Below are 17,512 nucleotides of genomic sequence, written 5' to 3'. Positions count from 1 at the left end.
TCACTATTTATCTACAGTGCAGCAGGTTCAACAAGAGAGATGAAGTGAGCCTTAGGCCTGGTCTACACTACGAGTTTATATCGAATTTAGCAGAATTAAATCGCATTAACCCTGCACCTGTCCACACAACGAAGCTCTTTATATCAATATAAAGGGCTCATAGACTCATAGACTCATAGGTCAGAAGGGACCAATATGATCATCTAGTCTGACCTCCTGCACAAGGCAGGCCACAGAACCCCACCCTTCCAATTTTATAACAACCCCTAACCCAGGACCGAGTTATTGAAATCCTCAAAATTGGTTTGAAGACCTCAAGCTGCAGAGAATCCACCAGCAAGCGACCCATGCCCCACGCTGCAGGGGAAGGTGAAAAACCTCCAGGGCCCCTGCCAATCCGCCCTGGAGGAAAATTCCTTCCCGACCCCAAATATGGCGATCAGCTAAACCCTGAGCATGTGGGCAAGACTCACCAGCCAGCACCCAAGAAGGTATTCTCTGCAGTAACTCAGTTCCCATCCCATCCAACATCTCCCCGCAGACCATTGAGCAGACCTATCTGGTGGTAATCCAAGATCAGTTGCCCAAATTAACGATCCTATCATAACATCCCCTCCATATACTTATCAAGCTTTGTCTTAAAGCCAGAAAAGTCTTTTGCCCCCACTACTTCCCTCGGAAGGCTGTTCCAGAACTTCACTCCCCTAATGGTTAGAAACCTTCGTCTAATTTCAAGTCTAAACTTCCTAATATCCAGTTTGTACCCATTCGTCCTCGTGCCTACATTAGTACTAAACTTAAATAATTCCTCTCCCTCCCTAACGTTAACCCCCCTGATATATTTATATAGAGCAAGCATATCCCCTCGCAGCCTTCTTTTGGCCAGGCTAAACAAGGCAAGCTCTTTGAGTCTCCTTTCATAAGGCAGTTTTTCCATTCCTCGGATCATCCTAGTAGCCCGTCTCTGAACCTGTTCCAGTTTGAATTCATCCTTCTTGAACATGGGACACCAGAACTGCACACAGTATTCCAGATGGGGTCTCACCAACACCTTATATAACGGTACTAACACCTCCTTATCCTTGCAGGAAATACCCCGCCTGATGCATCCCAAAGTCGCATTTGCTTTTTTAACAGCCGTATCACATTGGCGACTCATAGTCATCCTGCTATCAACCAGTACCCCAAGGTCCTTCTCCTCCTCCGTCGCTTCCAACTGATGCGCCCCCAACGTATATCTAAAATTCTTATTATTAATTCCTAAGTGCATGACCTTGCACTTTTCACTATTGTATTTCATCCTATTTCTATTACTCCAGTTTACAAGGTGGTTCAGATCTTCCTGAATAGTATCCCTGTCCTTCTCCATGTTAGCAATACCCCCCAGCTTTGTGTCATCCGCAAACTTTATTAGCACATTCCCGCTCTTTGTGCCAAGGTCAGTAATAAAAAGGTTAAATAAGATCGGTCCCAAAACCGATCCTTGAGGGACTCCACTAGTGACCTCCTTCCAGCCTGACAGTTCACCTTTCAATACGACCCGCTGGAGTCTCCCCTTTAACCAGTTCCTTATCCACCTTACAACTTTCATATTCATCCCCATCTTTTCCAATTTAACTAACAGTATCTGTACTCCTCCCCGAGTAGGGGAGTAGCGCTAAAATTGGTATTGTCATTTCGGATTAAGGTCAGTGTCGCCGCAATTCGATGGTATTGGCCTCCGGGCGCTACCCCACAGTGCACCATTGTGACTGCTCTGGACAGCAGTCTGAACTCAGATGCACCGGCCAGGAAGACAAGAAAAGCCCCGCAAACTTTTGAATTTCATTTCCTATTTGCCCAGCGTGGAGCGCCGATCAGCACAGGTGACCGTGCAGTCCCAGAATCAAAAAAGAGCTCCAGCATGGACCGTACGGGAGATATTGAATCTGATCTCTGTATAGGGAGATGAATCTGTTCTATCAGAACTCCATTCCAAAAGACGAAATGGCAAAGCATTTGAAAAAATCTCCAAGGCTATGATAAACAGAGGCCACAATAGGGACTCAACACAGTGCTGCCTGAAACTTAGCTGAGACTAGCGTAATGGAAAGCCAAAGAATCAAATGGACACTCACGGAGGGGGGGGGGGACAGAGGACTCTAGCTATCTCCCAGTTCCTGCAGTCTCCGAAAACAATTTGCATTCTTGGCTGAGCTCCCAAAGCCTGAAGGGTCAAAAACATTGTCGCGGGTGGTTCAGGGTATATGTCATCAGCCCCCCCTCCCCGAAAAAAAAGGGGGGAAAATGGTTTCTCACCTTTTTTCAATGTCACCATATGTCTACTGGATGCTGCTGGCAGACGCAGTGCTGCAGCGCTACCCAACAGCATTCCCTTCCCTTCCTGATGGCAGATGGTACAATATGACTGATATCGGTCATCATCCCGTGAGTGCTCCTGGCTGGCCTCGGTGAGGTCGGCCGGGGGCACCTGGGCAAAAATGGGAATGACTCCCGGTCATTCCCTTCTTTAAGCTTTGTCTAATGGAGATTCAGTCCTGCCTGGAATATCATAGCTGCTGGAGGCTGTCCTCCCCTCCCCCCTTTGGTGTCTAATAGAGATTCATCCTGCCTGGAATATCATGGCAGCTGGAGGCTGCTTCCCGCAACCCCTCCACACACATCTTTTATCTCTGCTTGCAGAGGCAATAAAGTCAGTGTTGTTTCTTATTCATGCATTCTTGATAACTTCATTACACAAATGGGGGGAATAACTGCCACGGTAGCCCAGGAGGGGTGGGGGACAAGGGAAGCAATGGGTTTTGTTGTTGCAGGGGCACCCCCTAAAATGGCATGCAGCTCATCATTTCTGTGGGATGTCTGGAGCTCTCACTCGGAGTGGCTGTTTGCCTCTCTGGTTCTTTAGTAGGCTTGCCTGATATTCTAGGCAGGACTGACTCTCTATTAGACAAAACTTAAAGAAGGGAATGACCTGGGAAGTCATTCCCATTTTTGTCCATGCACCCCTGGCCAACCTCACCAAGGCCAGTCAGGAGCACTCATGACAGCAGCAGACGGTGCAGTATGACTGGTAACGGTCATTATCAACTTGCAAGGCAGCAGACGGTATAGTAGGGCTGGTAACCGTCTCTCCTAACTTGCAGAGGCCAGGGGGTGCTGCTGTGTAGCACTGCAGTACCGTGTCTGTCAGCAGCATCCAGCAGACATACGGTGACAGTGAAAAAAGCTAAACGGGCTCCATGGTTGCCGTGCTATGGCGTCTGCCAGGGCAGTCCAGGGAAAAGGGTGCAAAATGATTGTCTGCCGTTGCTTTCACGGAGGGAGGATTGACAGACAACATTTACCTAGTATCACCCGCGACACTGTTTTTGCCCCATCATGCATTGTGATCTCTACCCAGAATTCCAATGGGCAGGGGAGACTGGGGGAAGTATGGGATAGATATGCACAGTGCAACGCTCCGGAAATCGGCACTAGCCTCGGTACATGGACGCACACCGCCGAATTAATGTGCTTAGTGTGGCCACGTGCACTCGACTTTATACAATCTGTTTCCAAAAACCGGTTTCTGTAAAATCGGAATAATCCTGTAGTGTAGACGTACCTTTACATCAGAATATCCCACAGCCCAATGGTTGAGCACTCACCTGAAAGATGGCAGATTTTATTCAAATTCCTTTTACCCATCAGGTGGAAGGCAGAATTGAACCAGATATCTCCCATGTCCCTGATGAGTACCCTAACCGCTGGGTTAAATGTTGAGGGAAGTCTCTTCCCATGACCCCACACTATTCTTGCTAAAACAACAAAGATGCCTAACTGCAAAGAAAGTTCTTCGAGTGCTTGCTCATATCCATTCCAGTTAGGTGTGCACGCGCTGCGTGCACGCTCGTCGGAGATCCCTGGAGTGGTGCCGCTATGGTGCCAGATATATACCCCTGCCGGCCCCTCCGCTCCTCAGTTCCTTCTTACCGCCCATGTCGGTCATTGGAACAGTGGAGCGCAGCTTAGCTGATCTCCACCTCCCCAGCAATTCGCTCGTTTCTATTGTATTTGTGTATATAGTTCGATTTCTATCAGTATAGTTAGTGTTTAGTTATTAGTTCTGTAGTAGTTATTGTAGATAGTTAAGAGGGATCGGGGGTTAGCACTGTCTCCCTCCCCCGGTACCAGGGCCCATATCCGGTTCACTGGGCTTCAAACCATGCTCGGCCTGTCATAGGTCGATGCCCACAGGAGACCCTCATGACTCCTGTCTTAAGTGCTTGGGTGAATACCATCTGACGGACAAGTGCCGCATCTGTAAGGCGTTCAAGCCCCGGACTAAAAAAGAGTGGGACATTTGCCTAAAACAACTGCTGATGGAGGCAGCGTTGACTCCCCAGTCCTCGGCACCGTCAGCGGCACCGGGAACAAGTGCCTCCTCGGCACCGGAGCACACGCCAACAACGAAAACTCCTCGACATCAGCCATCACCGGCCCAACCTTCTACCCGGCACCGTTCACTCTCACCACGGAGCAAGAAGCATAAGCCTCCTGCGGCTGCTATATCTACACCGCAGTCTGAGCGCTTAGCCAAGTCGGACCGCCCGGCACCGTCAACTGCCGCGGCACCGACGTCCCCCGCATGGTTGATTCCGGCCTCGTAGGAGCCGTCAAGTCCGGTGCTTACCAGCTCCCCGGCACGTGCCGTGGTTGAGCTTATCGTGCCCTCCACTCCGGAGACGTTCTCCACGGCACAGGACTTGATTGCCTTGACGGAGCCTGAGCTGCCTCAACCCCCGGCACCGCCGGTGCGGGTTCCTCAGTCCATAGGCAAGCCGGCCCTCATGAGAACCTTCGCCCGGTACGACGGAACGTCGCCGGTCCCGATCTAGGTCCCACACGCATTCCTGGTCCTGCCACGAATCCCGGTCCCGCGGCCACTCAGAGTCCCGGTACCGTTCCCCATCGAGGTACCAGTCGTACTCGCGGCACCGCTCGAGGTCCCGGTCACCGTCCAGATACTACCGGCACCGCTCCAGATCTCGACACCACTCGCGGCACCGGACTTCTTACAGCCGATCTCGGCACGGCGATTCCAGGCACCAGTCGACCTCCCGGCACCGCACTGGTCGCAGGTCCCGGTCCCACTCCCGGCACCATTACAACTCTCGGTACCGTTCTCCGGCACCACGTAGGGACGGTTGGAGTGGATGCAGAGACCCAAATCAAACGGTCTCCACTCCCCCGTGGCCGTCTCGTCATCCGTCGATCTCCTCCCATGCAGACATTGCATCATACGGGGATTCGGATAACCACCAGGGACCTCATCAGTGGCCCTTTTGGACACCTTGAGCCTACCACCAAACCCAAGGTGATCCGCATATACCATCGCGCTCTGGCCCTTCTGAACATCGGGCGCCAGAGACCACAATGAGCAGACCTCCCCCAGCGGGTACGGAGAAATCTCCAACCCACGTGCCAGACCCACAAGATCCGCCGCCTCAGGACATCCCCCAAGACCAGGAGTCGATCCAAGACCCGCTGGTTGCCGGGGTTTCATCCTCTTCTTCCCCGGATGAAGCAGTGGCGAGGATGTCTACATCTGGACCACCCCCGATCGACCTCAGGTCAGACCAGGACCTTCTGCGCCGCGTCGCCCTCAATATCAACTTGCCCGTAGAGGAAGTTCCTGAGGTGGACGACCCGGTTGTCAGTATACTGTCGGCGGAGGCTCCAACCAGGGTGGCCCGCCCCTTCATCCGCTCGATTCAGGCTAGAGCGGATACCATCTGGCAATCCCCGGCATCCATACTGTCCGCAGCCAGAGGGGTTGAACGTAAATACATGGTGCCCTCCAAGGGGTACGAATACCTGTATATACATCCTCCTCCTTGTTCATTGGTGGTACAGTCCGTCAATGAACGGGAGCGCCATGGCCAGCAAGCCCCTGCTCCTAATTCAAGGGAGGCCAGGCGAATGGATTTGTTGAGGAGAAAGATCTATTCCGCAGGAGGCCTCCAACTCAGGGTGGCGAACCAGCAAGCCCTCCTGAGTAGGTACAACTATAACATCTGGGAGGCAGTAGAGAAGTTTGTAGAGCTCGTCCCGCAGGACTCCCGCCAGGAATTCACAGCTCTCCTGGAGGAAGGGAAAAAAGTTGCGCGGACCTCCCTCCAGGCCTCGCTGGATGCCGCCGATTCAGCAGCTAGAACTGTTGCCTCTGGGATTGCCATGCGGCGTATATCGTGGCTGCAAGTGTCAGGCCTGCCACCTGAACTCCAGTACATGATACAGGACCTACCCTTTGATGGCCAGGGCCTCTTCTCCCAGAAGACGGGCCCTCGGCTACAGAGTCTGAAGGACAATCGCGTAATTATGCGTTCGCTGGGAATGCATACGCTGCAGACTCAAAGACGATCTTTCCAGTCGCAACCTCAGCACCCCTACCCCCCGCCTCAACCAAGGCAAGACTTCACCAGAAGGCGAGGTCGTACCTCTCGCAGACGACAGTCTGGACCTCAGAGGGGTAACAATTCCGGTCCCACCAAGCCACTGGCGGGACCGAAGCCAAACTTTTGAGGGTGCGCCCAAGAGCACTGTACCAATGACCTTCCAGGATCCTTTTCAGTTCGCCAACCACCTTGCCGCATTCCTCCCTGCTTGGTCCCAGCTAACTTCGGACCATTGGGTCCTCTGCATGGTGGAGTGTGGCTACCGCCTTCAGTTTGTTTCACCCCATCTTCCCACCCTCCCTCCTCGTCCCTCTTCAGGGACCCCTCTCGCGAGCAACTCCTTATGCAGGAGGTTTTGAGGCTCCTTGCGATGGGAGCTATAGAGGAGGTTCTGGAGGAATTAAGGGGCAAGGGGTTCTATTCCAGATATTTCCTAATTCCCAAGGCAAAAGGGGGCCTCCGGCCTATCCTGGACCTGCGAGGACTGAACAAATTCATGAGAAAGTTCAAGTTCCGCATGGTGTCCCTGGGGACCATCATCCCTTCCCTGGATCCCAGAGATTGGTACGCTGCTCTCGACATGAGGGACGCATATTTCCACATCGCGATTTACCCTTCGCACAGAAGGTACCTACACTTTGTGGTGAATCGTCAACATTACCAATTTGCGGTCCTTCCCTTTGTCCTCTCTTCGGCCCTTTGGGTATTCACGAAGTGTGTGGCGGTAGTCTCCGCCTCCCTCCGCCATCGTCGAATACACATCTTCCCATACCTTGACGACTGGCTTATTTGAGGGACCTCTGAGGCTCAGGTCACCGCTCATGTAAACGTCATCAAGGCCTATTCACCCGTCTAGGCCTGATTATCAATCTGGACAAATCCATTCTGCTACCTACGCAGAGGATAGAATTCATAGGAGCCGTTGCTGGACTCCAACCTTGCAATGGCCAGCTTGCCCCCACAGCGGTTTCAGACTATAGTCTCCCTTATACAGCGACTAAAAAGCTTCCCAACAACCTCTGTCCGCACCTGCCTTGGCTTCCTCGGTCACATGGCTGCATGCACCTTCATCACGAAGCACATGAGACTGCGCATGCGTCCTCTCCAGACTTAGCTCGCCTCAGTCTATCGTCCACGCAGGGATGCCATAGACATGATAATCATGGTTCCACCAAGCATTCTGGGCTCCCTCTACTGGTGGCTGACGCCCTCCCTGGTGTGTGCCAGTCGTCCGTTCCATTCGCCACAGCCCTCGGTGTCTATGACACAGACGCTTCCTCTCTCGGCTGAGGTGCTCACTTAGGGCACCTTCGCACCCAGGGTCTTTGGTCGTTTCAGGAGCTGGCGCTTCACATCAATGTCCGCGAACTGAGAGCGGTCCGACTGGCGTGCCAGACCTTCCAGCATCACTTACAGGGCCGTTGTGTTGCAGTTTTCACAGACAACACAACGGCCATGTATCACATAAACAAGCAGGGAGGGACACGATCTTCGCCCCTTTGTCAAGAGGCGATGCGACTGTGGGACTTCTGCATAGCCCACTCAATAGTCCTGGTAGCCTCCTTTCTCCCGGGAGTCCGGAACTCTCTCGCGGATCACCTGAGCAGGTCCTTCCTGTCCCACGAGTGGTCCATCCGTCCGGACATCCTCCTTTCAATATTCCGGAAGTGGGGCTTTCCCCAGATAGACCTTTTTGCCTCCCGAGAGAACAGAAAATGCCAGGTGTTCTGCTCCCTGCAGGGTCGCTCCCCAGGCTCCCTCTCAGATGCTTTCCTAATTCCCTGGGAAGGTCGTCTACTTTATGCCTTTCCATCCTTTCCCCTAGTCCACAGAGTCCTGCTCAAGCTCTGCAGGGACAGGCTAATCCTGATCGCTCCGGCGTGGCCGAGGCAGCACTGGTACACCATGCTGCTCGACCTATCTCTAGCGGACCCGATACCTCTGCCACTCTACCCGGACCTGATAACACAGGAGTTTGGCAGACTTTGCCACCCAGACCTGCAGTCCCTCCACCTGACAGCATGGCTGCTTTCTGGCTAAACCAATACAAACTGCGCTGTTCCACTCCGGTGCAACAGGTCCTCCCGGGAAGCAGAAAGCCTTCCACGCGGGCGACATATCTCGCCAAGTGGAAGCGCTTCTCCCATTGGTGCGCCCAGCGTAACCTTATTCCCGAAGATGTTTCGGTCCCCGTTATCTTGGACTACTTATGGTACCTCAAGGAGCAGGGCCTGGCGATCTCTTCGATAAGGGTGCATCTGGCCGCAATTTCCACCTTCTATCCTGGGGAATCCGGCAGTTCAGTCTTCTCTCACCCTATAGTTTCCAGGTTCCTTAAGGGCTTGGAGCGACTCTACCCTCCGGTTAAGCGCCCTTCCCCTACCTGGGATCTCAACCTTGTATTAGCTAGGCTCACGGGCCCTCCCTTTGAGCCGTTAGCCGCATGCTCGCTGCAGTACCTGTCCTGGAAGACGACCTTCCTCGTCGCTATCACCTCGGCCAGACCAGTATCGGAGCTTCGTGCTTTGATGGTAGACCCCCCCGTATACGATCTTCCACAAGGATAAGGTACAGCTGCGACCGCACCCTGCTTTCCTTCCTAATGTGGTCTCGGCCTTCCACATTAATCAAGACATTTTTCTACCAGTCTTCTTCCCGAAGCCGCACGCATCACGCCGGGAACAACAGCTACATACCCTGGATGTCCGCTGGGCACCTGCCTTTTACATTCAGAGGACCATACCTTTCAGACACTCGCCTCAGCTATTTGTAGCGGTCACGGAGCACATGAAAGGCATGCCTATCTCTTCCCAGAGGCTCTCATCCTGAGTGATGTCCTGTATCCGGACATGCTACTACTTGGCCCGCGTTCTGACTGGCCATCTCACCACCCACTCTACTCGGGCTCAAGCCTCGTCTGCCGCTTTCCTGGCCCACGTTCCCATCCAGGAAATATGTTGCGCGGCTACCTGGTCTTCCGTCCATACTTTTGCATCCCACTATGCACTGGTCGAGCAGTCTAGAGACGATGCCACCTTTGGCTTGGTGATCTTACATTCCGCAACGTCTCGCTCCGACCCCACCGCCTAGGTAAGGCTTGGGAATCACCTAACTGGAATGGATATGAGCAAGCACTCGAAGAAGAAAAGACGGTTACTCACCTTTTGTAACTGTTGTTCTTCGAGATGTGTTGCTCATATCCATTCCACACCCGCCCTACTTCCCCATTGTCGGAGTAGCCGGCAAGAAGGAACTGAGGAGCGGAGGGGCCGGCAGGGGTATATATCCGGCACCATAGCGGTGCCACTCCAGGGGGCGCCCTGACGGCCCACCGAGTGTTGCTAGGGTAAAAATCTCCGACGAGCGTGCACGCGGCGCGTACACACCTAGCTGGAATGGATATGAGCAACACATCTCGAAGAACAACAGTTACAAAGGTGAGTAACCGTCTTTTTCCAGCTGTGAATTGCTAGCAGAGCTAATTATCTCCCCGCAGTTTAGACTTAGGTTACATCTACATTACAGTACTTACAGTGGTGAACTGTAGTGCTTGTGGAGGAGACACTCTAAGTCAACAGGAAAGTGCTCTCCCATTGTCTTAACAACACTTGCCTCTGTGAAAGGAGGTAGCTATGTCACTGTGATGCATTGCAATGCCTAACTCCTTTTGTGCATCCGGGCCTAAGTGCCTGCCTAATCCAAACTCCAGTAAAGTTAATTGGAGTCTCTGCTTACTTTGATTTCCAGTGGGCTTCAGATCAGGCTTTAGGAAAGAATTAAACCCAATTGTATTCACACTAATATTTATTTAGATGAATGCTGTTTACTGCACTTGACTGGAATAACTCCAGAATCTTGTGTACCTTTATGATGTACCTCAAAGCCGACCAATTTGCAAAGGTTTTTGGAGGATGGAGAGCTTGTGTTTGTGGGTGGGGACTTTATTTTGGGAGAATGGGATTTCATGAGATCTGAGGTGGAAAAGTTGGATTTTGGGGACTGACTTCTTTTGTTAGTTTGGCACTGTTTGTATTTATCTTGGATTGCACTTTTTTAATAATTTGTCATGGGTGCCTAAGTCTGGAATAAATGTTTTTTATGCTTTATATGAACTAAATAAATGAAATATTTAAGTAAAAAGCAGTGGAAAATTATGTTCTTGCAGACCTTACATTTATTGGATTTTAATAAGGTATACAACAGAATTATTATAGTAAGCATTGTTTTGTTCCAGTTTTCTCCAGGCTAAAGAGGAATTAAAGCAACTTAAACTCCCTGGATTTATGTATAGTGATGTTCTCAGACTGGCTTCATCAGCACCTTATTTCAGCACAGAAGAGGATGAAGGTTCAGAAGATGGAATACACCTTGTAGTCTGTGTTCATGGCCTAGATGGTATGCTGTGACACTTGTTACTGAGTAACAGATCAATTGAGGATGTAAATGAAGTGTTGGTTTTGTTGTTTTGAGCTCTGAGTTAAACCATGTTGAAAGAAATAGATTCATCAAAATGAATTAAGAATGTGATATTCTTCGAGCAGTTTCCCTATGAGTGCTCCAGTTCAGGTGTGCATGCACCTCTTGAACCTTTGATTGGAGATTTTTCCATTAGCGGTGCCTGTTTGGCCTGTGCATGCACCCTGTGCCTTCTTGTCCTGGACACTGGGCTATACAGCAATGCGCAGGCGAACCAACCTTAGTTCCTTCTCTACTGCATTTGTCTGAGATGGAGCTTTACCATGTCCACTTTGAGAGTGCCTCAGCTATTTCGTATTCTAGTTTATGCTATAGTTGTTTGTTAGGATTAGTTAGTATAAGTTAAAGTTAGTTAGCATTAAGTAGTGAGTAAGCATTGTTTTCCTCCTCTCTTTTCACTTTTTGGAGCCTTGTCTCTCTGACAGGGTTGCCTGGCTTGCCAGGTTTCAAATATTACCTCTCCTGTTGAGAGGCTATACTTGTGAGCTACAGCCACTCTAAGTTTGTCCATTGCTTGGGGGAGTCCCATGTCCCCCAGAAGTGCAACTTCTGGCTGGCCCTCAAGTCTGGGACAAAGGACAGGGAGATTAAACTCAGACTGTTAATGATGGCTTCTCCCACTATATCATCACACAGCAGTCTTGAGATGACGCCAGGTTTGGCGGAGCAGTGTTGCAATCCGCATTACCATGAACTCCAAGCCCACTTCCTTGGGTACTGCTTGTGAATCACCTTGTGTAAAATGGACATGAGCAAGCACTCGAGAAAGAAAAGATGGGTTACTAACCTTTCCGTAACTGTTATTGTTCAAGATGTGTTGCTTATGTCTATTCCACAACTCACTCTCCTGCCCCTCAGTCGGAGTTAGCCGGCAAGAAGGAGCTGAGGATACAGGGCCAGCGGTGCCCCTTATACCAGCCTATAAGCGTGCAGCACCACAGGGCACTAAAGCCAGCCTGATGGATACCACTGAGGGATAAATATCTGGTGATGGTACACGTGGCGTGTGCCCACCTAACATAGAATGGACATGAGCAACACATCTCAAAGAACAACAGTTACAGAAAGGTTAATAACTGTTTTTGTTGTTGTTGTTTAAAAGCTTTATAGGTACATTGTCAAGGAGAAGAAAAGTGTGTTTATCCAGCTATTTACTGTTGAAAGTCATAGACACAAGATATTGAGGCCATGAGCGTAGTAGGATTCAAAAAACGATTAGACATTTATTCTGGTAATTGGAACATCCACCATGAAATTAGGAAGGATTAAAAATTTAGATTTTTATTTATTTATTTTTTATTATTTAGATATTTATTCACATGCTTCAGACTACTAATTGGTGTGGGTTAGGGAGAAACTTCACCTATGGGTAGGTTTTCCATAGTTGTCCACTATAGGGGTTTTTTGTAGCTTCCAGTGAAGCATCTGGTACTGGCCAGTTAAGGAAACAAGATAGTGTAATAAATAGAGCCCTGGTCTGATCTGATATAGCAATTCCTATATACCATAATCATCCTTCATGTTCAGCTGTCAAATTTCCATGTTTAAAAACAAATATCCAAAAAGATTCTGCTCATGATTCTGTCTAGGTACGTTATTAATATCTGTCTAATTAACTTGTGCATTAGCCTGGGAGATGCTGTTTTCCCTCCCATCCAGATTTTCTAACACCATGTAATGCCAAGAATTATACAGCAATTAACCCATCCATAATAAATTGTTGCCAAAACCATGCCGTTGTTCCCTATTGTACCTCATATCAAACCCTCCTCGTCCATTGATTTAAAAAATGGTTAGAAAAACTTACTTTGGAGATTTTAGCCAACTTCTTTCCTATCAGGAACTGACTTGCATAATAAATTTGATCATTTAAATGGGGCAGCAGAGTACCTTTTTTTTTTTTAATCCTACAATATTTTTACAATATGGTGAACCTCAAATCAAAAAAGAGAAATATTGGTACCTTTAGTGCTCTTTTCCCTGGCAAAATTCAGATGTGTAATTCACTGCTAGAGCAGATCTACTGATGGTAGCAACTGTGGAAGCTGTAGTGTAGCCAGGATGTGGGTATTTTTATCCCTAGGTCATCAACCCACCCAGGGATTTTCATCAGATCCTTAAGTCCCTCTTGTAGCACTCCAGGAATGTTAGTCTTATCTTATCTTCAATAATCAATAACTGGTTGAAAAATTGTATTCAAAGAGAAGTTATCAATGGTTTGCTGTCAAACTGGAAGGACACAGCTAGTTCAGTCCTGCACAAATCTGTCCTGGATCTGGTACTCTTCTACATTTTCATTAGTGGTTTGGATAATGGATTGGAGAGAGTACTTGTAAAATTTACAGATGACACCAAGTTGGGAAGGGTTTCAAGTGCTTTCTGGAACAGCCTTCCAAGGGGAGCAGTGGGGGAAAAAGACATGTCTGGCTTCAAAACTAAGCTTGATAAGTTTATGGAGTGGATGGTATGGGATAGCCTAATCTTGGCAATTAATTGATCTTTGACTATTAGCGGTAAATATGTCCATGGCCTATGATATGATGTTAGATGAGGTGGGATCTGAGTTACTACAGAGAATTCTTTCCTGGGTATCTGGCTAGTGAGTCTTGCCCACATGCTCAGGGTTTAGCTGATCACCATATTTGAGGTCGAGAAGGAATTTTCCTCCAGGGCAGAAGCCCTGGGGGTTTTTCGCCTTCCTTTGTGGCATGGGTCACTTGCTGGAGGATTCTCTGCACCTTGAAGTCTTTAAACCATTATTTGAGGACTTCAGTAGCTCAGACATAGGTTAGGGTTTATTACAGGAGTGGGTGGGTGAGATTCTGTGGCCTGTGTTGTGCAGGAGGTCAGACTAGACCAGGGGTAGGCAACCTATGGCATGCGTGCCAAAGGCAGCATGCAAGCTGATTTTCAGTAGCACTCACACTGCCTGAGTCCTGGCCACCGGTCTGGGGGGCTCTTCATTTTAATTTAATTTTAAATGAAGCTTCTTAAACATTTTAAAAACCTTCTTTACTTTACATACAGCAGTAGTTTAGTTATATATTATAGACTTATAGAAAGAGACCTTCTAAAAACGTTAAAATGTATTAATGGCACGTGAAACCTTAAATTAGAGTGAATAAACGAAGACTCGACACATCACTTCTGAAAGGTTGCCGACCCCTGGACTAGACAATCATAGTGGTCCCTTTTGACCTTAAAGTCTATGATTCTATAACAAGATTAGGATTCAAAAGGACCTTGATAACTTAGAAGAGTAGTCTGAAAACAATAAGGTGAAATTCACTAAAGACCAGTGGAAAGCACTACGCTTAAGAAGGAAAAATGAAACACTAAATGTGGAATAACGGGCTAGGCAGCAGTTCTGCAGAAAAGGATCTGGGCGTTATAGAGGATCAGAAATTGAATATGAGCCAATAACATCATGCAGTTGCAAAAAAGGCTCACTTAATTCTGAGGAGTAGTAACAGGAATGTTGTATAAGACAGGAGGTAATTGTTCTTCTCTGTGGTGGTGCCTCAGCTGGAGTCTGTGTCCAGATCTGGGTACCACACTTTAGGAAAGATGTGGACAAATTGGAGAGAGTCCAGGGGAGATTAACAAAAAATGATAAAAGGTTTAGAAGATCTGACCTATGAGGAAAGATTAAGAAACTAGGCATGTTTAGTCTTGAGAAAGGAAGACTGAGGGGGCATTTTCAAATGTGTTAAGGGATGTTATAAAGAGGATGTGATCCATCGTTCTTTATGCCTACTGAAGGTAGGAAAAGAAGTACAGTAATCAGCTTAATCTGCAGCAAGGGAGATTTGGGTTATTTATTAGGAAAAAAGTTTCTAACTATAAGGATAGTTAAGTACTGGAATAGACTAGTAAGAGAAGTTTTTTGGATTCCCCATTATTGTAGGTTTTTAAGAATAGATTAGACTGTCAGGGATGGTCTAGATCAGGGGTAGGCAACCTATCGCATGTGTGCCGAAGGCGGCACATGAGCTGATTTTCAGTGCCACTCACACTGCCCGGGTCCTGGCCACAGGTCTGGGGGGCTCTGCATTTTATTTTAATTTTAAATGAAGCTTCTTAAACATTTTAAAAACCTTATTTACTTTACATACAACAATAGTTTAGTTATATATTATAGACTTATAGAAAGAGCCCTTCTAAAAACATTAAAATGTATTACTGGCATGCAAAACCTTAAATTAGAGTGAATAAATGAATACTCGGCACACCACTTCGGAAAGGTTGCTGACCACTGGTCTAGATATATTTGCTAATGCCTTAATGCAGGGGGAAGGACTCCAGCCCAACATTTCTATAATTCCTAAAGTAATTGCACTTGTGCATTTTGTTCTTGCTGTCTGTGTGCCCACAAACAACTGTCAGAAAACTTTTTTCTTTGGTGATACTTGTTGGGCAAGTATCTTCGGAAAGGTTGCTGACCCTGGTCTAGATATACTTGCTCATGCCTTAATGCAGGGGGAAGGACTCCAGCCCAACATTTCTATAATTCCTAAAGTAATTGCACTTGTGCATTTTTTTCTTGGTGTCTGTGTGCCCACAAACAACTGTCAGAAAACTTTTTCCCTTGGTGATACTTGTTGGGCAGCTCAAGCACCGTCTGCTATTGTGTGCCACTGCGTATAGGTATGAAGGGCAGAGCTGCCCTCGGCCTCCCTCATGATGGTCATTGGAGGAACCCCTGTTCATTGCCAGAACAATTGTGTCTCTGCTCTGTATATATGGTATAGTTGTAGTTTAGTACTTGTTATAGTTAGTAAGTGTTAGTTGTTTTGTTTTAAAAAAACCAAAATGTTGTGTATGTGAGTGTGTGTATGTATTATGTGTGTGCGTGTATATTCTGCTGCTGGCACTGAGGCATGCCCCGATTGCTGGGCTTTAAGCCATGAACCTCCTGCTCAAAACCTATGCTGGTGAACGACCCACATTGTAGTTGTCTTAAGTGTGAGGGAGGAGCAAATACACTGGTGCCAGATTTGCCAGTAATTCAAGCCTAGGACAACAAAGAATAAGGAGGGTAGGCTGAAGTTGCTGCTGATGGAGGTGGTGCTCAGACCATCCTTGGAGCTATCCTGGTCCAACCTGTTGTCAAGTGCTTAGCTTCAGTTAGAAGTGCAACTCCACAACTGTCGGAGTCCTGGGACTCTTTCACCTGTGCCTCGGAAGTAGTATAAGTCTTCCAAAGAGAATCTGACCAGGGGAAGACCTCTACCCTACATGCATGGAAAGAGGGATGAGAGGCAGTCTAGTAGAGTGTAACTGAAATTTAAGCATGCCTCCTCCAAATCAGTGTCTAATTCAGCACAATTGGCTGTGTGCTGGAGAAGACACTGTCGAGTCCAGTGCTAAATGTGTCAACATCAGTGGCATCGCAGCAGACAAATACAATCTCAGTGCCAACTACCCCAGAGGCCTTTGCAACAGCAGGGAATTTACTCTGCCTCTGAGTACTGCTATCACTGGTGGTTCAGGAGTTGCATCCCTCAGGACTATTGAAACATCTGACACCAACGCCAGCGATACAGCGTGCAGTACTACACCAGCTGCTTATTTCCCAGATAGTCAGCTCATCAGTACTGTCCTAAGGGGAAGCCAGCAATGATTGTGAATTTCTGCCCATCGCCAAGTTCTCTGCACCAGTCCCCGTCACCAATTGGAGCAGCACCTCCATGATTGGAGGAAGGGGAATTCCCTTCATCTGACTCAGAAGTGACATTTTATATCTCTCGGCCTCAGAGCAGAATCTACCAGTCCCCACCTCGATCTCCTTCTCCACATTCCCTCATTACCCCACAGTGGTAGCTTCTGGGAACATGGTCAGGAGCAACTAACTGCACATGCCCTGCCCTGCAGCTCTTTTCATATGAGCCTGCCAGGCCCTGGTTGGCTTCTCATCACAGCCCCACTCCTATTGGCTGCTTTCTCCACAGCCTCCCTAGGGCTCCATTAACCCCTTACAGGACAGTGTGGGGCGGTTGCCTCATCACACTCCCAAAATCATGATCACCTACTCCGCCAGAGCCTGCAATTTCTCCATTTAATTGTATAGCTGCTCCATGGTTAGACATTAGAGAGCAGTCTTGCTCAAAAGAAGTTCAAGAGATCCTGCTAAATAGTAGAAAGCCTTTTACTAGGACTACTTACCTCTCTCTAAGTGGAGGTGTTTTTCCAACAGGTCTCTCCATTACAGAGTATCTCCTTCCCATTCCTCCATTTAACACATACTAGATTACTTATTGGGCCTGAAACCTCCAAGGTTAAGCTGTTAGTTTTCTGTCAAGGTACATCTGGCAGCTGTTCCAACCTTCCATCCTGATCTGGGTTGTTTTTTTTCCTAATGACATGTCCATAAGGTTTTTGAAAGGTCTAGTCAAACTGTATCATCAGGTGCAAGACCCTGTTCTCCCAGGAGGTCTAAACTTAATGTTGTCAAGATTTATGGGTCCCCATTTGAGCCTTTGGCTACTTACTCTCTACTATCAGTGAAGGTGGCATTTTTGGTTCCCATCACCTCAGCCACAAGAAAAGAACAGCTGTGTGCCTTAATGTCTGGGCCTCCCTATATGATCTTTTTAAGG

The 17,512-nt window shown here is 48.3% G+C and overlaps 1 protein-coding gene across 8 annotated transcripts in view; it reads left to right on the top strand.

Moving 5' to 3' along the window:
• FAM135A (family with sequence similarity 135 member A) overlaps window positions 1–17,512 on the top strand; it is a 170,690-nt gene that overhangs the window by 117,961 nt on the left and 35,217 nt on the right. For all 8 annotated transcript variants that reach the window (XM_050950601.1, XM_050950604.1, XM_050950598.1 and 5 more), the window contains one exon: window positions 10,672–10,832. In XM_050950601.1, coding sequence (XP_050806558.1) covers window positions 10,672–10,832 — 161 coding nt within the window. The remainder of the gene's footprint in view (window positions 1–10,671; window positions 10,833–17,512) is intronic.

The sequence above is a fragment of the Gopherus flavomarginatus genome, chromosome 4 (genome assembly GCF_025201925.1).
Source record: "Gopherus flavomarginatus isolate rGopFla2 chromosome 4, rGopFla2.mat.asm, whole genome shotgun sequence".
Taxonomy (NCBI): domain Eukaryota; kingdom Metazoa; phylum Chordata; order Testudines; family Testudinidae; genus Gopherus; species Gopherus flavomarginatus.
This window is presented reverse-complemented; position numbering and strand designations above follow the sequence as displayed.